The following is a 15,142-nucleotide window of genomic DNA, read 5'->3' as shown; positions in this document are numbered from 1 at the left end:
ATTGATCAATTAAAGTTTGGATATTTTGTTTTGGGAAATTGGCTCGACAAAAAGCACAGTAAGAAAATAACTCTCTTGTATATTTTACAGTATATAGTACATTTTAGTGTGCGATATACCAGCATCGCATTGTCACGATAATAATAACATTTAATCGAATTTAATATTCAGTCTGTATCCTTTTTAAAAAAGGACACTGATACGAACTGATTTGAAATCTTTTTTTTTGTTAAATATTGAATAATAATAATTGTAATGTCACACCTAATAATATCACGCAGAGGCCTTTGGAATTGTGAAATCTCGCCAGCAAAATATTTAAGTAGACTTATTAAATTGATTGTGTATAATATATTAATTAACTTTATAAGTCATAATTAACTCGTCATATCTAATAGAATTAAAAAAAAAAAAAATTGAAATAGTCCAATTAAATTGGATGATTTTAACATAAAACGTCACACTTTAACTTCAAAAAACTGTAAAAACATATCATCATGATAATTTAAATATTTACAATATCAAGGATCACCAGGTTCTGTGTAAATTTCACACCAAATTGGACAGTGAGTTGAAGCGGGACCACCCCAACGCCAGCACTGTGGTATACCCAAATGTGTAAGCCCCTGTCTTACAACTCGATACAACCCAGTATTAAATAATTTTTTAGATCCTCGACCCCAAACAATTTTATCTTTGAAAATATATTTTTCAGTATCGAAAGCCGTATTAGTTTCAGAGAGTACGTCGTTGTAAATATTCGATGTGTCACCAGAAAGTGAAAAATCACCGAGAAATATCGAGTTTTTGGCATCTACAAATCGTTCGATAATATTATTGTCTTCTGGATCGTGCATCTGGACATTTATTAAAGTAATATCGAATTTATTTACCTGAAAAAAAAAAAAATAAATTTCATCAATTACTTTAACATGATGACTAAATTAATTTTATTAAAAAATCCATTTTATATTTACGTGAAATATAATTGAAGCAAGTACTGGAAGAAAAACAGTAGTTGCTGGAGGTTGTTCACGAAGACTGATACACATATCTGGACAAGCGTCCCATAAAACAGCAAGACCAGCGCCAAGATGTACGGAACGCCATTGCCGATGATTACTACGCCAGTCCTTAACACGTTTTAGTACGGGAGTATTTAATTCTCGCGTTAATTTATCTAGGGCTTCTAAACTCTTGACCTCTTGAAGTGCCAACAACGAAAGCCTGTTAACAGTTCAATAAACACATCAGTGATTACCCTCTTATGATTACGTTTAATCGAGGGTAATAAAAAGTAAATCTATTTATAGACTAACCGATTTTCTAAGATGGTTCTACAAATAACTTCCATTACTCCTGGATTGCTAGCTTTGTCACTGTTGAAACCATTCAAATTCCAAGAGGCCACTCTAATCGACGTCCGATCCAAAGACTCATTGAAATTGTACTCGATGCAAGGTCTTGGACTAGCGATACTTAATAATTCCCAAATTTCTTCCTCTGTAATCCCAGGACTTAAATCTACATTTTTTTCACTATCATCTATTCGAGGCCTGTTGGAAAAATTTTTTATTAATTAAAATAAAATTAATTTAATTATAAACTAGCAACCATCCAGTCACTATATGACTGCCATGACTTGTGAACTATAAATAAATAAAAATTTTCTTTATTAAATAATGAATTTTGTTAAATTGTACTGTAATTTCTAAACTATTGACATTTTTAAAGATATAAGCTCATCCCGATGTTACACTCATTAAAAGCTTTCATTTGAGTACCCACATGCATTTTGATATATTTTTCATATATACATATATAAATATATAAAATATATGAAAAATTGATGTGGGTACTCAAATGAAAGGTCTCAATGAGTGGAATGTTGGGGTGAGCTTATATCTTTAAAAATGTTAATAGTTCACGAGATACAGGGTCATTTCTTAATTATGTATCTTGTGATAGAGCATTTTCGAATAAATTGACTAATGGTGAGAATGACATGAAACCTTGAAAAGGCATAAATTCATATCAAGACTTTTCCAACGATACCAAATTTAACCATAAAAACCCATTTTATCATATAAATACTCTGGCCACAAAATTTTGCTTATTCTCTTAATAATAGTGATTATTCTAATAAAAAAATTAATTACATTCTTAAGGGCGTAACGCGCTCACGATTAGCACGAGCTACTTTGCGGCCCGCATGATTAACTCGAGGTGTACTGGAAGCTTGAGGAATGTTCCAGGAAGACGAAGAACTTCCATTACTACAGGTATGGACAGCTGATCCATTTGAAATACTGCTTAATTTAAGGTACGGTCGTAACATCGCTAACTTCTGTTTTCCCATTCCTCGCATCTTCGCGAGCTCGTCCAGAGAATTAAAGCACCCATATTTTAATCTTTTCTCCACAATCCTCGATGCTAATTCCTGAGAATAATAAATAAATTATTAATTAAAAATATTACAATGATTAGTTGTTTCAGTTATTGTTTAATTTTCAATGAAATTTAAAATAAAATTGTGAATGCAGGATAGTGAAGAAAGCGTAACGATTTTTTTTTTGTGATAGCTCTTATTTGGTTATTTTTTAGTGTACTCAGTAGTGTATAAAAAGCGGGTAATTTAGCAGAAACTATTTACCACACACTTATAAGTCAAACTGTCGCAAATAAAATCATTTATAGGCGATATTGGAAGATTGACAGCATCATTGGGAAGATATACAGTACGCCGCTGATTCAAGGGACAGGGTCTGATATTGAAAGAAATAAAAAGCGAATCATTGAATGATGACTAAATTTACAGATGATTAATTCACGTCTATTTTTAAATATAATTCATCAATCAAAAAAATGATTATTTATTTACAATTTTGATGGATTTTATTTTAAAATTAATAGATCTTACCTGATCAACTCCAGGTACAACTTGAAGGTCAAACACACTAGCTAAATTAACATCTACTTGATTAGTATTATTTCCGACAGAATTTAAACTTGTCGATGCTCGCGATGAGGTACCACTGTCATTGCCAGTTAGTACGTATACTTCCATTTTAATACTTTCTAATTTATCAGCACCAATCTCCGAAACTAAGGCAAGGTCTTCTACTCTATTGAATCTCCCAATTACTCGTCGGTAATTGACAATATTAGCTGCTAAGTGACGATTAATACCAGGTAATGTCATCAATTCTTCTTCAGTTGCGGTATTTAAATTTAATAATTGTGGCTAAAAATAAACAAGACAATCATGAAAAACGCTGATTGTTATCATTCTAAAGAAAAACATTGAATAATTGTAAATAAATTTTTTACTGCATTCCAAGTCACAATAAAAATTTTATACTAACATAATAGATGCCCAACAATTGCTTATTTTTTTTTATCTCTACAAATTATTAGAAAAAGATACATAAACATTGATGAATTTCTGAGTAAGCGCAACTTTTAAATATTATTTTATTAATATTTATTTTAAAAAAAAATTGATGTCTGCAACTTTCACCGCAATAAAATTTAATGATCATATTTAAAAATTTTTTTAAATATTCTTAATATAATAAATTATACGCAATTGTTAGAACTAATTTTTTATTTTTTTCAAGGAAGTTATTAAAACTTTTTTTTCATTTTTCTGCAAATCACTTTTTAAAAAAAAATATATTACTCAAAAGTGACTCTAAATTAATCTTTTGTAAAATTAATATATAATTAAAAATACCTTAAGTGTATCATCAAGTACGGAAAATGTATGGGACAAATTTTTGGAATTCTGAAATCTCCGTCGTCCAAATCCAGTCAAAGTAATTTGCTTCAAACTTGACCGCCTTGATTTTGGTCCAGAATGTAAGCTACTGGACTGGCCCATTTTTAAATTAATAAATATAACTCCAAGCCAGGAACATTAAGTAAAGTCATCTGTCAACCCTACAATCATTGGATTCTTGCGTCAAGTGAACCATTAAATACAACTGGTGACTAGTTAATATCCACATTGTTGGGTAATTTTTTTTTTCTGGTGTCCGACGTTTTTACCGTTTCATCCAGTGGGAGATAAAAAACACTCGTCTCAACCTACAATTACAGAAGTAAAAATTAAATATTATAAATAATGTATACCTTTAATCAGTACTTAAATAGAGACAATTGATGATACATCAAAATCCGAGTATGGTATATAATAATCTGGGAGCAAAGTGCAAGGTCATGATTATGATTTATTGGCTGAGGTGTAGAGCACTTATAAAATATTAATGAATATTAAGTAGGTACTTATTTTTATTTTTTATGAATCTCCGTTATGATTAGATTAATTGATATATAAATCTTGAATCTGTAGATTCAAGATGTGATAAAATATATTTTGTCACTTACATGGTACTTGTAGTCTCTGTTACTAAATCATAGATTACTTTTGTAGAAAAATCTGCCTTCGTGGCCAATTTTATCAAGACTTGGTTTTATCGTATATGGAGTTGACGTTAAAACTCACGAGCTTGTTTTGGAGCGACATAACCCCACTAAATGACGAAGAAAAAAAGGAGGCAGTAGCAGTGGCCGTGCCACTCGACAAAGAGGTAACGAGGAACGAGGGGAAATGAAATTTATATGATACAGTATAGGTATAATAAAGTGTAAGTGAACGTGAAAATCGCCGTCAGAAGTGGCGTGATACGAGCAATAGCGTACTCGCGAGATAAAAATAATTTTTGCCAGGGAGCTAGTTAGTCATCAAATCATTTGCCAATAGTACTTTATTAAATATCCCCAGAGAAAATTTATATATATTGTTTTCATACGTTATAGACAACAACTAACAACTAACACGCTTGCAGACCGTGCTGTTGCATGATTCGTGTCCTCAACCTCAAACAATTAAAACGTATTTACTCTTTTATTAAAAATTTATATTTTTTATCTTTAATTATTTATTAACTATAATAATAATTTTATTTTTATTTTTTAATGACAGCATGGCAGCCAGGATTCTTTTGAGAAGACAATCAATAAGTAGAATGATGAATGCCTCGAGATCGGCGAGGACAACTTCAACAATAGGTAATTTAAATAATATTAAAGATGATGACAATTGGAGAACAGAACTTCTGGCTACTATGAGAATATTTCAAAATTTTATTAGTCCTGAAGAGGAGGATTCGTTGTTTCGGGAAGTAGAACCATACATGAAACGTCTGCGATATGAATTTTCCCACTGGGATGATGTTAGTATAATTGTTGGTGGTAATTTCGGCTGAATGGTTGCTTTATGATTTAATTACAGGCGATCCATGGTTACCGTGAGACTGAAAGGGCCAAATGGAATGAAGATAATTCTAAAATAATTGAACGTGTCAAAGCAATGGCTTTTCCACCGGGTATGCCTGAGCTGGGTCTGGTTCATGTTTTGGACCTCGCAGCTGAGGGAAAAATAAAACCTCATGTTGACAGTGTTCGGGTACAAACACTATTGACTTTAATTTTTTTTTATAACTAATTTTGTAATTAATTACTTACAATTAATGTGTTTTTTTTTAGTTCTGTGGAGATATTATTGCTGGCATCAGTTTGTTGAGTGACTGCGTAATGAGATTGACTCAAGTTGGTAATGAAAAAGAATTTCGCCACGATTTTTTGCTACCTCGAAGATCACTTTATATAATGAGGTAATTTTATGAATGTTTAATTGATGTTATTTAGTTAATTTAATGTTGATGATTTTTTACAGTGGTGTAGCCAGACATAAATACAACCATGAAGTATTAGGACCAGAAGATTCAATTTTTAATGATAAGAAAATTAACAAAACTAGAAGAATATCGATTATATGTCGCAGTGCTCCAAATCCACAAAAAAATGATTAAATTTTTAATTATTATCACAATTTTTTGTTTTTATTTATTACGAATAATTGCTGTCTCTCAAATCAGGTAAATAGATAAGTTTGTAAATATATATTAAATTAAAAATACAATAGTGAGGATTGTAAATTTACATAAAATTTTTTATATTTTACACACCAATTTATTCATGAAAATGAATGGAAAACAAAAAAAAATATACAGTTGAATAAGTTTACTCAATTGAACGTATTGTACTTGATGTGAATTTAAACAACTATTTTAGAGAAGCTACTTATAATTACATATAAAATAATTCGATGAAAATCAATATATTTTTGATTTCCTTAATAAATTTTTTTTTTTTCATTTTAGTCAAATAAAAAGATTGTCATTCAAAAAAATAAATGCTTTTTTAATTATAAACAAAAATGTAATTCAAAAATAGCCTGAGAAAATTTTTTTTTCAACTACTATTTAACTGCTTATCTTGTGTATTTTATCGAAGACAATTTTCTTTAATTAAACTCATAATGATAATATCAGAATCAGAGAAATCGATTCATTTCTCTACAGTATACGGTTTAAAGATAATTTTACTCCTGTGGATTGTCATTAATTATTTAACTTGCTTGATGGATTATCACAGTTTTTATTTTTATGAATATCAATTTCAAAATGAATAATGAATCCTCTAAATTATTTGCGATGAATATTAAAAAAAACTGTACACACTAATTATTGATAAGTAATCAGTTTCTCTGATTCATTTTCATGTGTAATTTAGTAATGATAATTGAAAAAAGGAAATCAGCACAAATAATAATAGATAAATAATTACAAATTTTAAAGATTTTTTTTTAACAGAATTTCCATCGATTACCACAATTATTACACATAACAAATGTGGTCATAGGCTCATCAGCAGATCGAGTTTGAATTTGGTTGTAAGTACAATTACGCTGTTTACATTTACCACATTTGAGTAGATCTGTTTGAGTACCTTGTACTGTTGCAAGTTGGGAATCATTAATTGATTCCTTTGTGAATTTATCTCTTAATTTTTTTATTTCGTCACTTGCCATTTCTTCGGCAGTCATACTGGCAAGACGCGCTGGTGTAATTACACCAACAAGGAAATTAGTTTTTAGTGTTGGATTTTTTACATCGCGTAAATTTGCAACACGACTACGTACCTAAAATAGATAAATTATAAATAATTATGAAATTTTTATTTAACTTTAAAATCATTCTTTAATGATTTATCAAATACTTACTCTATTTTTGTATCTGTTGTCGGTGTTTTTGAATTCAAGAAAAATAGCTTCTTCCAATTCTTCGGCGAGTTCCTGAGGAGATCCACAAGCTTCTATAGACAGATTATCAACATGAAGAGCTGAAGCCAGAAGCTCACGACATTTAAGCCGCACAGCGTCTGTCGTAGTGGTCGAAGGAAATGATGATTGTTTTTTATGAGAATCCTTGCTGGATGATCTATCGTCTTTGCTTTTTATATCATTGCCGTCTGTATTGTCTTTGTCTTTTTTCGAATCATTGTCATCTCTGTTTTTGTCTGAACGGTCTTCTTTTTTCTTCGAGTTACTCGAGGAACCCGAGTCTTTACCATCTTTATTAGGACCTTTTAATAGTAAATATTACGATGAGTTAATACAAACAATTAATTAATTATAAATTATTGAAAATGATTAAATAAAAAATTTACCAGATAAAAATTTCTTCCAGTTTTTAATAAGTGTTTTTGACAATGATATTACTTCATCATCTTGGCTGGATTTTCGTAATGAATTAACACTCATTCCAATTCTGGTTTTGGTAAGAAGCTCCAAGTCAACAGGAAGTTTTTGGAGAATTTTTAGCAACTCTAACGCTTGTTCTTGGCCCTGTAATAATAAATAACAAATAAATATAAAATGGAACAATTTTATGAGTGAAAAAAAAAAATACAAAAACATGAAAAAAAAATTTGCTAAGTTAAATTTATGTATAATCGTAACAAACAATCGCTGTATATAGAGTAAAAAATATAACAACGTGTCGGATACGTTCAGATTATACTTATTCAGCCTAACTTCTTAATTTACTCACTCACTCACCGTCCCGTCACCATTTGCCATTTTAACAAGCTTTTTTTGAATTCTTATTATCTCTTCCTCGGCATTCATTTTGTATTTATTTATTTTTTAATAAATAACTGACACGATAAACAAACACACCGTGTAAGCGGTATTATTTTTTTTATGAATAAACCCAAGTGCAACGATGGCTGGCAATCAGCTAACTGGTATGTAAGCTATGTACAAAAAAAGATGGGTGCTCCACTCCAAGCGACTCTATCGCATCCATCATGTATACCAACATTATCAACCATAAAAACTCACTCGGTAAAAAAATTAACTTAAATGTATCAAATTTCTAATTCACAGAATTATAAATACTAAATATTTACTCAATTAAATCATTTGTAATTCATTATTCTGTAATAAATAATCATTTAAATTTTTTTATTTGATGAAGAGACATCTTATGGAATTTCTTAGCAATATTTTTTACTGCAGTAATATTTTACACTGATAAGGCGGCAGTAATCATAATAGCCATGATGGAGTAAATAATTTTAGTCAAAATTTCTTTAAACAATTTTTTAGAGACTCTCTAAAAATTTAATCAAATTAGTTGACTGTTTTTTATTATTATCATTATTGTACACATTTTCTATTTTAATAAGGGAAACACTGCTTACATATCTATAAATACAATCTAGCTGAAGAATAAAATATAAATATTAATAATTACACTGAAAATATATCATAATTACTGAAACTAACATAGTAGAATAATCTATTTTATATTCAATTTTTAAAAGCGTATAATAAAGGTAGCTTTGATAATTAAAATAAAGACTTAAAAATTAGGAAGTTTAAAATTAAATTAAGCTTCAGTAAATTAGTCGAAAAAAAAGCAAAAAATATTCATCAGTTCAATTTTTATATTACAATTTTTGGAAGATAATAAATAAATTGATTACAAGGATCAATTATTGGAGCAATTACTAATAAATTATTGATTATCAAAGCGTTAAGTTATCGTAATCACAGTAATAACAAATGCGTCCAAGTCTATGCATAATTACTACGATTAAGAATTAATCTCAATATTTTTAATAATCAACTTGATCATACATAATTTAATTATTTAAATAAGCCTCTTTTGCACACAAGGAAAAAATAGATAAATTTTTAGTATTTTGTGGAATCGATTGTACACTGGCCTAAAGGAATGTTTTCTGTTTATATTTTTTTAAATTTATTTCAGATGATATTTCGAGTGTTTTACTCGCTATTGCCGATTTTTGACGCTATTCAAATAGTTATTAGAGAGAAGTAATAATAATAATAATAATAATCTTGACTTATGAATTATTGTAATATCAATTTAAAGACTGCTGAAATCAATGTTTATTACGGTTTTACGAGTTTTTCAATAAAAGATTTCATGTCTTGCATTTCCTGAAAACAAATAAAATAATAGTCATAAATTCAAACAAATTTTTGTCTTTGATTAATAATTAATTTAATATACCTGATCACAGGATGAATGCATCATTCCACTATATGTTTTAAACTCTACTTTTGACATAAATTGTTTAAGAAGCGACGCTGTCATCTGTCCCCATTTGTAAGGAACAATAGGATCACAATCACCATGACATTGTAATACTGGTATATTTTTATTTCCTACAGCATTCTAGAAAAATAAAAAATTAATTTAAATTTATTTAAGCAATTTTGATCATCGATAATAAATAAACATAACATTAAAGTTAGCAGTCACTTGACAATTTTTTAATTTTGTATCACAAACAAATTTATTCCAAAAAATTATTTTTAAAAAATTGCATTTTTAATTTTTTTTTAAATTTCTACATGTCAATTTTTTTCCCCATTTTTTTTGTTATATCTAATTTATTTATTAAAAAAATTCTTAAAATCAAATATCTACTAAATTAATTATCATTAAATAAACAATAAATTAATCAGTTAAAATAACTTACTGCAGGAAATTTTTGATGTAGAGGAAGCCAAGCAGACAGTGCAATAACACCAGCTAGAGGTTCAGGAAAAGTTAGAGCACTGTAAAGCGCTAAAGCTCCTCCTTGACTAAATCCACCAAGAACAATCCGCTTTGATGGAATACCAGCAGCTACTTCTTCAGCAATCATACCGTGGACCATTTCTGCAGCTTTGCGAATTCCTTCTTCATCTTCTGGACCAGTCGCATCTAAAGATCGTAAATCAAACCTGAAAACATTTTTCGCGTCAGTAAAAATGAATAATATAGTATCTAGTGTCTATTGAAGTTGTGTCAATCAATTCATTGACGTAGGTGACAAATGAATATTTAATGACTTACCAAGAAGGCATTTTAAAGCCTGCGTTGAGTGTAACTGGCATTGTAGGACTGTGGAGACATACTTTCATTACATATTTGATAATAAAATTTTTTTTTTTTAGGTATTTATGTTAAACTTACGCAGTAGGACATATAACTTTCATGTGGGGTGCTTTGATAGCGCCCATTGAAGTAGCCCATCCATGTCTGAAATTTAATATAGTTCATTTAATGATACTGAAATTAACAAACAAATGATAATTTTTTTTTGCTTTTGCAACAATTATATAACTATGTAAAAAAGTTCAGCAAAAAAATTCTACATGCAGAAAATAAAAAAAAAATTATAAGTGTAAATTCTTAAAGATAATTTTTTTTTTATTATCAATTAATTTGTTACAAAAGTTAAAAAAATTGTCAGATTTTTGCCGATTTCAGTATCACTTAATAAATTGATATTAATTATTAGTTTACAGAATTTTTATAAATAAATAAAAAATTTTAATAATAAATATTATTGTTTATGGGTAATGGAGATGGACTTACCCTGTATCGCCAAGGCCATGGAAAAATATTAGCTAAAATAAAAAAGAAATGTAAATTAATTTTTTTTAGTGACTATGTATACAATCTTATATATATGTATAAAAAAAGGCCATTGTGCGTTCATTATTATAAGCTTAAAATAGATCTACTATGTACCACTGACAGATTAGTCGCAAGATCAATCATTTTATCTGTACATATATTAACATCGAAATAAATAAATATTTAGAATGAATTTGATCTGAAAGTGAGTAATTAATAAAGTGAAAGCAAATGATGAATGACATTTGATACAAATTATATAAGATAAATTGCATTTTAGAAAAAAAAAAAAAAAAAAAAAAAAAAAGGTTACGTGTGATGTTAATGCAGATAGAGTTTTTAATTTAATTGGTTATGAAATGTAGAGCGATGTGAATAATAATAAAATATAAAGATGAAATAAATATTACCGTTGCTGTGTGTCTAGTAGTGGCTGCTATTACTACTGGAGTTGTCATTTTAGTTAATTATTTTTTGGTTAGTTGCAAACTGGACTTTTAGCTCCAAAAAAATGGAAAAAGCGTGGAAGAGCACTGTGATAAGTCAAATTCGTAAATATGAGGTTTTACGGTGGGGGAACGACGGACACACTACCACAAATTTATTCAACTAGTAACTAATTCAATTTCTTCTAGCTGTAGTTGGTAGTTGTAGAATATTACTAAATCACGTGATTGTGATTTTATATATGATTGGCTATTCAATTGTTCCGCGGGTCCAATAAAGTTTTATAAAATGTACTTTTACGTTATGATTGTTATCTACTACTAATCTATCAAGTAATGATTTTTTAATTTCCTATCTATGTATAAGAGTGATATCATAAAACACCAGTAGTGGATAATATATAAAATATTAAACTTTATTAAAAAATTAAAAACATGGATATATCTATTTACGAATACAAATTAACAATATCTAATCTAGCACATCGATATTGTCTTGTTTGTATATTTCTAACAAGAACCATATTATTTTTCATTTTCAATAATTCTAATAAAGGCAGAGCTACAACATATCCCCACCCAAAGCAGCTACATTCAGAAAAGGAAAATCCTCCTTGAGCTACGTAACCGATTACTTCTCTATCACATGATTTCCTAACAGTAGTACACTGCTGTAAATAAAGTTCATCCATGAATTTTCTCTGCTCTATTTTTTTTGCTTCTAAAAAGGCCTTCAGAACAGGAGGCTGTCCTGTTTTTCTGGCTAGAATTCGTTTTCTTCTTTCACTTTTCAATAACAGTTTATGTTTTATCCTCAATGCTTTTCTTTTCGCCTCAAGCTTATCAATTCTTTTTGTCTCAATAGGCCCACCCCATTTTCTATCCTCATTAAATTTTTTTAAATCTCCTTCGGTAGGCAGACAAATGATGGCAAAATTATTAGGCTTTCCCTTGGTTTCAACAGTTACTTTTACAGTTACTAGGTATGATTTATCAAGAACAGTAGAATCATGAAGATTTAAAGATAAAGATAGAAAACGTTTATGTTTTTTTCTGGTGAAACTGTTAAATGCCTGAGATAATGCATCTATTATTTTAGGATCACGTAATACTTGGACATTGTCTGTATCAGTCCACTCTTTTATCAGCATTCTCCATTCGCAATTAAATGGACTTGATATTGAAAGCTTTGTAAAATTAACTCTCCTGTTCGGTGGATAGCGGAAATATTTTTTTTTCAATTTTATCCGCGTTTCTTCAGCTTCTCGATTATATTCAGGAGTATCAGGATGATTTATATCGGGTTGATTAAGCATCATGCTTTCGAAAATAGCTGATTGGTGTTCACGGAGGCCAATAGGTCGAGCACATCTGTAAATAAAGCTCAGCCAAAATGGAAGCGCCCATCCAGCAGGTAGAATGATATCAATACCTGAATGAAATCCTGAAAAAATTTTTAATATTAATATTTATTAAACAGTATTTATTTATTTTAAACAATACACTGAAATCTACAGCAATGCCATTAAGCGGGTTCTATTATAAAAATAAAAAATAACATGCAATATATTTGATATAATAATAATAATAAATTTGTATTTAATGTAATAGGTAAATATGTAGAATGCTTTGGCTCAGTCTTTATTTGATAAGCATATTAAAAATGTTAAAAATTTTTTAAAGAAAAATTAATCAAACAAGACTTACCAATACTTTTATTATCAGCTTCCGTACCAGGATGTTGTACTAAAATAATAGGAACTTTGGTAATTATATCTTGATTAAATCCTTCATCATTTTCAACTCCCGGAACTAAATTACCACTTCTAAGCTTATTAATCTGTTCAGTCGATTTAAAGTTATTTTTAACATTCTCTCGGACCGATGACTCCCACAATGGACTGACTGCTGAAGAAGGATCGACATCAATAACCTCATAACTTTGAGTGGATGATTTAAATTCTACTTTTGTTCGTTTGGGAGGAAAAAAGAATCTTGGATCTAACACGGTCAGCCCTAGAATACCATGTCGCGGAAATTGATTTGGTGAATTTAATTTTTTTAACTTATTAAAGCAATCTTTCTGCTTGTCAATTGATTTTTGATGACTCAATTCTTGATACCACAATTTGTGCCACGGCTGGACAATATCTACTTCCATATTTTCTGGGCTACTCGGTACTTGATTTAATTTTAATGGACAACGTAATGCATCAGTTATCACAGTTGGTGCCATTGGTCCCCTTAATCGAAATCTATTAAGCGTCAGAAATTCTAAACTGCAACCAGTTGCATTTACAAATGATTTAGTCGATAAACTTGATTCTGCTATAGGAGATACTTCTGTCAAATTAAAGCTTGAAACCAGCTCATCTAGGACATCTTTAATCAGAGAAGGGTAAACCCACATCCACATTGTTTTATCACTCAAACAATCTGGTCGCCACATGAAATTAATTACTCCTACAGGACATCCATTAGACCTATAAAAAGTCAGAGACCCTTCTCTATCTCCTTTCTTATAAGCATTAGCTCCAAAAGACTTTTCGTATTTACAATGAACCTTCAAAGCCGTCACTAGTACATCCTCCGGTCCTTTTAACTCAAGACAATTATAATAAGAAATATCTTGAATAGTACAGTGTCCTTTTACCGTACGATAACTCGAGCGACTGGCTTTATCATTAGAAAAATGCGCTATTTTGAACCCCCATTTTTCCGTCATGTGAAACCTCTTGGCATGCCAAATATGCGTCTCCAGCCACAAATTCTTCCTCTGTCTCCTCTTGTACTCGGACAACAAATTATGAGGTCGTCGTCGGTACTTCCTAGAAGGTCTTTTGGGCACTCCAGGTTTCCCAGACTTCTCCATTTGTGTCTTATGTGCTTCTCTGAGTCTCCTAGGCATACGCTTAGCATTGTGAGACATCACCCGTCTTCTCATATGTATCGGCAATCGCTGAAAAATCAGCTTCGTCTGCTGAGGATTTTCTAAAATAATTTAAAAATATCTTATTTATGAACGACATTAAAGTTAGCAATCACTTAACAGTTTTTAACCAAAAAAATTAACTCCAAAAAATTATTTTTAAAAAATTGCATTTTTTATTTTTTTAAATTTCTATATGTAAATTTTTTTTTCTAATTTTTTTTGCCATAATTTATTTGTTATAAAATTATTAAAATTATTTGATGTATGCTAAATTAATTTTCATTATTTATGATACAAATTTATATATATATATATATATAACTTTAATAATAAATGTAACCTATATACCTATAGCATACGTCATAGCAGCTATTTCATTCGCACGAGCAGCTGCTAATTTATTTATTTCAACATCTCGTGGCAGAGATACTGATCCACCAAGAAGCTCATCAAATTGTGGTTTATCCATAATTAATTAATTACTGTTTTATTATTATAACATACACGTGTTCATTGATTTTTATAATTCACACAAATTACACCATACGCAATCCTTATCCTCGTATCCATGACAACCACTTACTATAGTTTATTAATGTACTCTACATTACATTGAAACCGGAAGTCACCTTTAACCGCGAATATTCAAATGATATATATATCGCCATCTTGATCTAAATATACTTATAAATAAGTTAATAAGTTGATTCCACTCTAAGTTAATTATTCCAGCGCGGTAATAATTATGATTATTTTGTTTTATTTTTTGTTTATAATTATTAATTTTTAAAAATGAACAGCTGAGGTTATGACGAAACACGCAAGTACGCACTAATAATAAATCAATTATCCCAAAAAAAAAGGTCGACTTTCGTCAAGTCGATCACACAGTGTCGTCGCCATTTTTCGAGGTA

At 29.5% G+C, this 15,142-nt stretch overlaps 5 protein-coding genes across 7 annotated transcripts; 1 reads left to right on the top strand and 4 right to left on the bottom strand.

The window, feature by feature from the left end:
* Positions 1 to 59: 59 nt before the first annotated feature.
* On the bottom strand, positions 60 to 4,585 carry LOC123274459 (endonuclease/exonuclease/phosphatase family domain-containing protein 1-like). Its single transcript, XM_044742070.1, has 7 exons — positions 4,390 to 4,585; positions 3,737 to 4,089; positions 2,921 to 3,244; positions 2,160 to 2,440; positions 1,320 to 1,556; positions 978 to 1,227; positions 60 to 893 (listed from the first exon to the last, which is right to left on the bottom strand). Exons 2-7 carry the CDS (start codon positions 3,881 to 3,883, stop codon positions 522 to 524), a joined length of 1,611 nt encoding a protein of 536 aa, XP_044598005.1. The 5' UTR covers positions 3,884 to 4,089; positions 4,390 to 4,585; the 3' UTR covers positions 60 to 521.
* A 21-nt stretch (positions 4,586 to 4,606) lies between these two features.
* Positions 4,607 to 6,002, top strand: LOC123274469 (alpha-ketoglutarate-dependent dioxygenase alkB homolog 7, mitochondrial). Its single transcript, XM_044742088.1, has 6 exons — positions 4,607 to 4,738; positions 4,822 to 4,897; positions 4,988 to 5,237; positions 5,297 to 5,470; positions 5,551 to 5,678; positions 5,741 to 6,002. The coding sequence occupies exons 3-6, from the start codon at positions 4,989 to 4,991 to the stop codon at positions 5,874 to 5,876; spliced, it is 687 nt and encodes a 228-aa protein (XP_044598023.1). The 5' UTR covers positions 4,607 to 4,738; positions 4,822 to 4,897; position 4,988; the 3' UTR covers positions 5,877 to 6,002.
* Positions 6,003 to 6,694: 692 nt separating this feature from the next.
* LOC123274463 (transcription elongation factor S-II) lies at positions 6,695 to 8,232 on the bottom strand. 2 transcript variants are annotated; one of them, XM_044742077.1, is made up of 4 exons: positions 7,967 to 8,232; positions 7,576 to 7,753; positions 7,130 to 7,491; positions 6,695 to 7,048 (listed from the first exon to the last, which is right to left on the bottom strand). In XM_044742077.1, the coding sequence occupies exons 1-4, from the start codon at positions 8,033 to 8,035 to the stop codon at positions 6,713 to 6,715; spliced, it is 945 nt and encodes a 314-aa protein (XP_044598012.1). In that variant the 5' UTR covers positions 8,036 to 8,232; the 3' UTR covers positions 6,695 to 6,712. The 2 variants fall into 2 exon arrangements, with proteins under 2 accessions (XP_044598012.1, XP_044598013.1); XM_044742078.1 differs by having other exon boundaries at positions 7,955 to 8,045.
* A 942-nt stretch (positions 8,233 to 9,174) lies between these two features.
* LOC123274470 (acyl-protein thioesterase 2) lies at positions 9,175 to 11,454 on the bottom strand. 2 transcript variants are annotated; one of them, XM_044742089.1, is made up of 7 exons: positions 11,261 to 11,454; positions 10,809 to 10,840; positions 10,404 to 10,469; positions 10,284 to 10,331; positions 9,925 to 10,171; positions 9,453 to 9,617; positions 9,175 to 9,379 (listed from the first exon to the last, which is right to left on the bottom strand). In XM_044742089.1, the coding sequence occupies exons 1-7, from the start codon at positions 11,306 to 11,308 to the stop codon at positions 9,332 to 9,334; spliced, it is 654 nt and encodes a 217-aa protein (XP_044598024.1). In that variant the 5' UTR covers positions 11,309 to 11,454; the 3' UTR covers positions 9,175 to 9,331. The 2 variants fall into 2 exon arrangements, with proteins under 2 accessions (XP_044598024.1, XP_044598025.1); XM_044742090.1 differs by lacking the exon at positions 11,261 to 11,454 and adding an exon at positions 10,965 to 11,061.
* Positions 11,455 to 11,691: 237 nt separating this feature from the next.
* On the bottom strand, positions 11,692 to 15,125 carry LOC123274457 (ribonucleases P/MRP protein subunit POP1). Its single transcript, XM_044742068.1, has 4 exons — positions 15,061 to 15,125; positions 14,577 to 14,902; positions 13,004 to 14,287; positions 11,692 to 12,740 (listed from the first exon to the last, which is right to left on the bottom strand). The coding sequence occupies exons 2-4, from the start codon at positions 14,695 to 14,697 to the stop codon at positions 11,746 to 11,748; spliced, it is 2,400 nt and encodes a 799-aa protein (XP_044598003.1). The 5' UTR covers positions 14,698 to 14,902; positions 15,061 to 15,125; the 3' UTR covers positions 11,692 to 11,745.
* Positions 15,126 to 15,142: the final 17 nt, after the last annotated feature.

This window comes from Cotesia glomerata, unplaced genomic scaffold (assembly GCF_020080835.1).
Source record: "Cotesia glomerata isolate CgM1 unplaced genomic scaffold, MPM_Cglom_v2.3 scaffold_37, whole genome shotgun sequence".
NCBI classification, from domain to species: domain Eukaryota; kingdom Metazoa; phylum Arthropoda; class Insecta; order Hymenoptera; family Braconidae; genus Cotesia; species Cotesia glomerata.
This window is presented reverse-complemented; position numbering and strand designations above follow the sequence as displayed.

Excerpts from the sequence above, each read along its gene's own strand:
- LOC123274463 (XM_044742077.1), bottom strand. The coding sequence starts at position 8,035 with ATGAATGCCGAGGAAGAGATAATAAGAATTCAAAAAAAGCTTGTTAAA. Across the intron at positions 7,492-7,575 it reads CTGGAAGAAATTTTTATCTG|GTCCTAATAAAGATGGTAAA; the intron begins GTAAATTTTTTA and ends TACTATTAAAAG. Across the intron at positions 7,049-7,129 it reads ACAACAGATACAAAAATAGA|GTACGTAGTCGTGTTGCAAA; the intron begins GTAAGTATTTGA and ends TATCTATTTTAG.
- LOC123274470 (XM_044742089.1), bottom strand. The coding sequence starts at position 11,308 with ATGACAACTCCAGTAGTAATAGCAGCCACTACTAGACACACAGCAACG. Across the intron at positions 10,332-10,403 it reads AAAGTTATATGTCCTACTGC|TCCTACAATGCCAGTTACAC; the intron begins GTAAGTTTAACA and ends ATGTCTCCACAG. Across the intron at positions 9,618-9,924 it reads TACATCAAAAATTTCCTGCA|AATGCTGTAGGAAATAAAAA; the intron begins GTAAGTTATTTT and ends TTATTTTTCTAG.
- LOC123274459 (XM_044742070.1), bottom strand. The coding sequence starts at position 3,883 with ATGGGCCAGTCCAGTAGCTTACATTCTGGACCAAAATCAAGGCGGTCA. Across the intron at positions 1,228-1,319 it reads AGAACCATCTTAGAAAATCG|GCTTTCGTTGTTGGCACTTC; the intron begins GTTAGTCTATAA and ends AACTGTTAACAG. Across the intron at positions 894-977 it reads TTGCTTCAATTATATTTCAC|GTAAATAAATTCGATATTAC; the intron begins GTAAATATAAAA and ends TTTTTTTTTCAG.
- LOC123274469 (XM_044742088.1), top strand. The coding sequence starts at position 4,989 with ATGGCAGCCAGGATTCTTTTGAGAAGACAATCAATAAGTAGAATGATG. Across the intron at positions 5,238-5,296 it reads AATTTTCCCACTGGGATGAT|GCGATCCATGGTTACCGTGA; the intron begins GTTAGTATAATT and ends ATTTAATTACAG. Across the intron at positions 5,471-5,550 it reads CTCATGTTGACAGTGTTCGG|TTCTGTGGAGATATTATTGC; the intron begins GTACAAACACTA and ends GTTTTTTTTTAG.
- LOC123274457 (XM_044742068.1), bottom strand. The coding sequence starts at position 14,697 with ATGGATAAACCACAATTTGATGAGCTTCTTGGTGGATCAGTATCTCTG. Across the intron at positions 14,288-14,576 it reads TGCTATGACGTATGCTATAG|AAAATCCTCAGCAGACGAAG; the intron begins GTATATAGGTTA and ends AAATTATTTTAG. Across the intron at positions 12,741-13,003 it reads AGCTGATAATAAAAGTATTG|GATTTCATTCAGGTATTGAT; the intron begins GTAAGTCTTGTT and ends AAATTTTTTCAG.